Raw genomic sequence first — 6,082 nt, forward strand, 5'->3', positions numbered from 1 at the left:
TCTTAAAGAGTTGAGAAGAAGGCAAGCCTCGCGCCGTCGTCGTCGTCGCTCGCTCGGCTACGGCTACGGCTACGGCTACGGCTACGGCTACGGCTACGGCTACGGCTACGGCTACGGATTCGGTTTTGGTCAAATGATCGATTGATTGATTAACTTTTTGGACCAAATTTATATGTTAATAGTAAAATATTAACAGAAATGTTATTAAATATTTGTTTTAATAACAAAATATTAATATTAAATATTAATATTAAATCCAATCCGTTTTTCTGTTTTGGTAACAGAAAAGTAACTACCCTCTTCAATTTTCCCTCTTTATTTTCCCTCTTTATTATTGAGTAAATGGCCATTTATGTAATGGCATTTATGTTGTGGGCGTTTTGCATAAACAGCCATTCTGAAGAGACCCAATACAACACTATTCTGCTCAGAATTTTAACTACAATTTTCTGAGTTTCCTCTCCTTCTTCTGCATACTTTTAGCATCAAAACAAAGCAAAAAGTAAGTGTGATTTGCTACCGAACTTTGTGTTCGCTGAAACACTGGGGTTTGAAGTACCACTACACCATTGTGTAATTCGTTCTATCCTGGGAGGAAATAATCCATAACCTTGGGTACTAGGAGGGGATTAAATTCCTTAAGGAAACACTGTGAATTCAGTGGGCTCGAATTGGTTTATGTCATTTCTGTTTATATTCATTACTGTTTATATTCATTTATATTTCCATAATTTATTTTACAAATACAGTGTAATAACAATGTATTCTCCTAATCTGGAGGTTCCTAAATTGTGGTTTGATAAGGTAATGCTCGTCATCTTTTTCACTAATTTTTTCTGTACAATCCTTTTTCTTTCATAGGGTAGTTGGTCAAAGGACTGGTAGGTTTTGCGAAACTAGAGGTGTGATTAACGTGAAAGGATGCGTTCATTAACAGAAGATAGAACGATTAAGCTCAAAGGTGACGTCACTAACCTTTCCTAACTCATTGCATTGTATCAAAATAGAAAAATAAATCACTATTTACAGATAACTAAAGGGAAAATGTGAAAGGATTCTTTCAGTAACAGAACTTTTAGTGAGATTAGGCTCAAAAACTGACATCACTGAACTTTCCTAGGAAAAGTTGACTGATAATTGCAAAGTCATTGCAGCAATGCTAAACTATAAACCTATATTCGAGTAAAGCAGACCTAACAAGCAGAGTTCCACTCGCCAAAATGATAAACATGCCACAATGAAAGGTATAGGATCTAACTAATCATGAGTTTTAACTTTTAAAATTCACTCTGGAAGTTGGCAAGTATCACTAAACATTCATGTCATTGATGGACATAACTGTATAAATAGATATGAGCTGTGAATTGATGGAGCTCCCGCCCAAAACAAGTCCTACAACAGACTAATATCCATTAATGGTTTGGACTTCTTTTTAAGTCTTTAAATAGGCAGATCGCTGATTAAAGCAGCGACCTATGCTAAAACGTTTGATGGACCCTGCTAACTTGGCTTAATGAGGGGATTGCTGTTTTAGAAGACCAGAGATAACTAAGATGTTGATTGGATGGACTGACATGGTTTGTATAGTAGGTACTATACTCCAGTGTTGTCAAAGGCGCCTTTTTTAAAGCGCGCTTAAGCCCTGAAGCGAAGCTCAAAACATGTTGAGCGCTTCGCCTTGCTTAGCGGGCGCTTCAGTGTTGTCATCAAGGCTCTAAGGCATACTTTTCCTAGCCAATGAGCGTGATCCCGAAGAGGCGACACTAAACAATTGATATTTCACTTTACTATAAATTTTCTTCAAATTTTTTGTCCACATATTTGGTATCCATGCTTATAGATATTAGTCTTGGACTACACATACATATTTGTCGTTTTTCTCCATTTGCGCCTTTCTTCATTAAAGTCACGCTTTATTTGCACTTTGCGCTTAAAGCCCCAACAGACCTTAGAACTTTTTTGCGCTTTTCGCCTTTGATAACAAATATGTGTCCAAGGTCAACGTTAGACGAGTGAACAAGCAGTTGATGAGATTCGAGTTCTGTGCGCTATTTGGTTGTTGAGCAAAAATTCTAGGTACCCGTGTTCACCTTGTCTAGCTATCATAAATTTGACCTCCATTTCTTTCATACTACCTATTCTTCTTCATGCAAAGTTATCTAAATTCTGAACAAACTGCTTGGCATATATGAGTTACTGCAAGTGAGGCCAGTGAGGTTGCATAATACAAAGAACTTTTGAGAATTTTATACAGGAATGAGAAAGACAATAGAAGAAATAATTAGGGTCTGTTGAGCAAAAAAACTAGTAATAGCAACTTCCACAAACCGTTTTTCAACTTCAACCAACAAATACTCTTTGACTAATTTCTGTGGTGAAACAAGAACTGATATGATTCAGCAGCTGTAAAGTCTCAGTATTGTAATCTGATCGTCTATAAAAAAAAAAAGGAATTAAACAAAAAAAAAAAAACAAGGAAAGTATTAAATATTAATAGACAGTGCATACATAGTGGTTATCTGTATGTATTATAATACAATATTTTTCACTTTGAATAAGCAGAACGAAAAGATAGTTCATTCAGCTGTCTGTACCATTTTCATTATAACAGTTTAAAGTCTAAAATGATGTAGCGCAGAAGTTCCATCGAGCCCCTTTGCAGTAAAATAGGCAGCATATTCCTGTATTGTTGTTTCTCTGTACTTTGGGGGATTGTCTTCCGACAGCAACTCCTTAATAGGTCCATAGAGTCTTGAGGATGCCAGGAAAAATGTAGAGAAGAAGCATGCAATTGATATCCTTGGACCAATATGATTGGCTAGTACGCGATGTTCCATGCTTTTAAACTTGTCATTTGAAATTAGCTGTACAGTTTGATGACAAACAATATTAGTATTGCTCATTTGTGAACTAAAGTCAAGCTACTTTTTTTCAAAGATTAACTTCTATTGTTCTTTACAAGTTGTACACCCTCTTACACATTCTTAAATCACCAATCACCATTCTGCCAAAACCCCTCACTACTTTTTATCTATGCATGAACAACCTTTGTGTCTAGATTAGATACGAATTAATCGTTGTACTGTTGTTATCTCGTGGGGTAAGCTGTCAGCAGTGACAGACCACTTGCAGTTAATTCAATTGAACATACTGCTTTCAACTTGAATCACATATGTGTGTGCGCGCAAGCGTGCACGGCCTATACTCATATATATAATTGAAGATAGTGTACATGATGAAATAGAACACAAACTCTACAAATCCACTGAATCGATATCCTGAATTCACTAGCTTAGAGTTATAGTGGGAGCTACCCATTTTCAATATTCAACTTGCATCCATTTTACTGATCACTATATTTTGTTGATTATACTAATCTGATAACTCAATATAGTTCTATTACTAAAAGAATTGCACACAATCCATTAGCTACATATTTGAAGAGAAGACTAACCTGCAGAAGATCTGCAATATTTACGACAAGAGCACCAGGGGTCGGGGGGACATCAACCCAATGGTTTTGATGAAGAACTTGCAGCCCCCCTATATGGTCTTGGAGAAGCAGAGTTATGAACCCATCATCAGCATGTTTACTAGCACCTAGTGTAAGTTCTGGTTCGGGACAAGCTGGATAGTAGTGGCATACTACTGAAAGTCCCTTGTCACAATCCATGTCACTGAGATGGTTTCTATTCAGCCCAAGAGCTTCTGCCAATAATTCAAACAGAGAACTCCCCAGTTTCTTCACTTCCTCAGAGTACTTAATAACGATATCCCTGTATTCGCATTTAAAAAAAATGAAACAGTATTAGTGGCGGAACTAGGATTCTTACGAGAAAATGATACTACCTAAATCAATTTTTCAGTCACTGTCCACTACACTAGAAGATTCCCCTGTATCCAGGGATTCAACAATTTTTATTTAATGATGGTGGTGTCCGAGTCAGCTTGCGTGGACTTCGACTACTTAACCAGGTACATGTTACCTCCCACTAGCACAAGTACCTGTTAACTCTGGTTACCAAGGTTTAGGCAGATCCACATTCAAAAATTTATATATATAAACATATGTTCCTTTTTTATCCTATATGAACGGTGTATGGCTAGTCTGATAAAGTTTGTCTTAGACTGCTAGTGGTTAATGTTGTGTTCGCGCTATTCTCTCGTTTTCATAGCACCAGACTTTATTTACTGGTTATTGTTATTCTCTTTCAACTATTTACTGGTTCTTATAATGCTGTTATTATTTCAATGGTTTTTGTTGATGATACTGATATAGTGTTTTTTTTTGTCTTTTTCGTTTTCTTGAGCCGAGGGTCTATCGGAGATAGCCTCTCTACTCCATCGGGGTAAGGGTAAGGTCTGTGTACACACTACCATCCCCAGACCCCTCACCTGTGGGATTTTACTGGATTGTTGTTGTTGTTGAACAGTGTAATTTTCCAACGAAGAGAAATCACTTAACCCCTTTTAAGATCATGTAGCTTTGCCCCAAGTTGTATATACTTACTTAATCATATATACTGAATCATGTTGGCCTTGATTTTTCTAGTATCAGTGTAATCATAGAAATGACATACCTACAGATTGGAGGCAGTTCTTCAGGACTAGGAGGATTAGGAGCCATAATGCAGAAAAAAGTATCCCTCCAATTAGTTGCAGGTGCACTATATAAATCAAAATTGCTGTTGTAGACAACCTTTTTAGTGAACTCTCGAGTATACCATTGTTTCTTATTCTCAGTATCTTCCTCATGGAAACTACGAACACCTCGTATCATTTCTTCCAAGACATCACATGGAATGCCATGATTGATCACTTGAAAGAAACCCCATCTCTCAGATGCATCGCGTACTTTTTCAACGACCTGCTTTCGCTTGATTTGATCACCATCAATAATGCCTTGGAGGTTAATGACTGGAAATATGAACTGTTCTGTGCTGGAATTTGAGTTCTTTGTTGTATCTGGAGGTGAAATGAAAATCTGAGGGACTTTACTAACTCCTGCATCAACAAGTCCTTTAACACCTGCTTTTGTGTCATCAAAGGCTTTTAACTCACTCTTTCTATCATATTTTGATTCATCTGTATCCATTTTCTTAATTCTTTGCTTCTTCTATTCAGCAATGGCAATTCAAACTGTCAATAGTATATTAGTAGTAGTTTATATATGAGTTCCTAGTTCCTACCATGACCAAGGCTAGTGGGGTTAATGCCTATCAAGATTTTTAGACTTTTATTTAATAATGAGATAGATAATTCAAGATTCCAAGTTTGCTGACATAGCTATGGTAGCCATCATTTGCTGACTTTGAAAAATGCAATAAATGAACAGATAAACAAAACCATAGAGAAGATTGAATCCAATCAGATGCAAGCTAGCTGTGACTTGTGGACCACCCATTCTCCCGTCCAGAATTTTATGCCCAAACTGCAATAAAAATACAAAATTGACTGTACTCTTGGTCCCATGTTATACAATATCATTGATTATATACTGATTTAAAAGGTCAGTTTTGGCTTGTATATCTTATTAAATTAGTAACTAAAAAGTAGTGTTACTCCATTTATAGATGAAAAAGTGCATCAAACTAAAATTAAGTTCTTAAGTTTTTCAATCTCCAACTAATAGAAAGAAGATAATCTCTGACTATTTTTGGTTGTATCAACCCTTTTTGATAGTCAACGACTATCAAAAATTTTATGTCACCGGTATATCCATAGAAAAGCTAAAGTTCTATTTTAAAAGAGTTTAACTTTATCTACCACTTCGAACCGTTTAAAATAAATAAATTTTCACTTTGCACACCAAAATTTAGATGGTGAATAATTAGAAAATTGACCATAAATTCAAAATTTATGATGATTCCATATCTCCTAATTTTGAGATGTAGCAAAAGGTGTAGAAATAGCATTCCGTGGCTAGTTTCAGATCCTATTTTTGAAATATAATCACTATCACGAAATTTCCAATTTCACTTTCAGAAGTGAAACTCCAGGACAATATCCTGAAGTGTCACCTGTAGAATTTGAAATTCCAAGACAGTATTTATTATACAATTATCGGGGGGGGGGGGGGGGG

General features: G+C 36.1%; 1 protein-coding gene across 1 annotated transcript; it reads right to left on the bottom strand.

Moving 5' to 3' along the window:
• Positions 1 to 2,453: 2,453 nt before the first annotated feature.
• On the bottom strand, positions 2,454 to 5,219 carry LOC109241176 (1-aminocyclopropane-1-carboxylate oxidase homolog 1-like). Its single transcript, XM_019407895.1, has 3 exons — positions 4,581 to 5,219; positions 3,455 to 3,776; positions 2,454 to 2,864 (listed from the first exon to the last, which is right to left on the bottom strand). Exons 1-3 carry the CDS (start codon positions 5,093 to 5,095, stop codon positions 2,613 to 2,615), a joined length of 1,089 nt encoding a protein of 362 aa, XP_019263440.1. The 5' UTR covers positions 5,096 to 5,219; the 3' UTR covers positions 2,454 to 2,612.
• Positions 5,220 to 6,082: the final 863 nt, after the last annotated feature.

This window comes from Nicotiana attenuata, unplaced genomic scaffold (assembly GCF_001879085.1).
Source record: "Nicotiana attenuata strain UT unplaced genomic scaffold, NIATTr2, whole genome shotgun sequence".
Classification (NCBI taxonomy): domain Eukaryota; kingdom Viridiplantae; phylum Streptophyta; class Magnoliopsida; order Solanales; family Solanaceae; genus Nicotiana; species Nicotiana attenuata.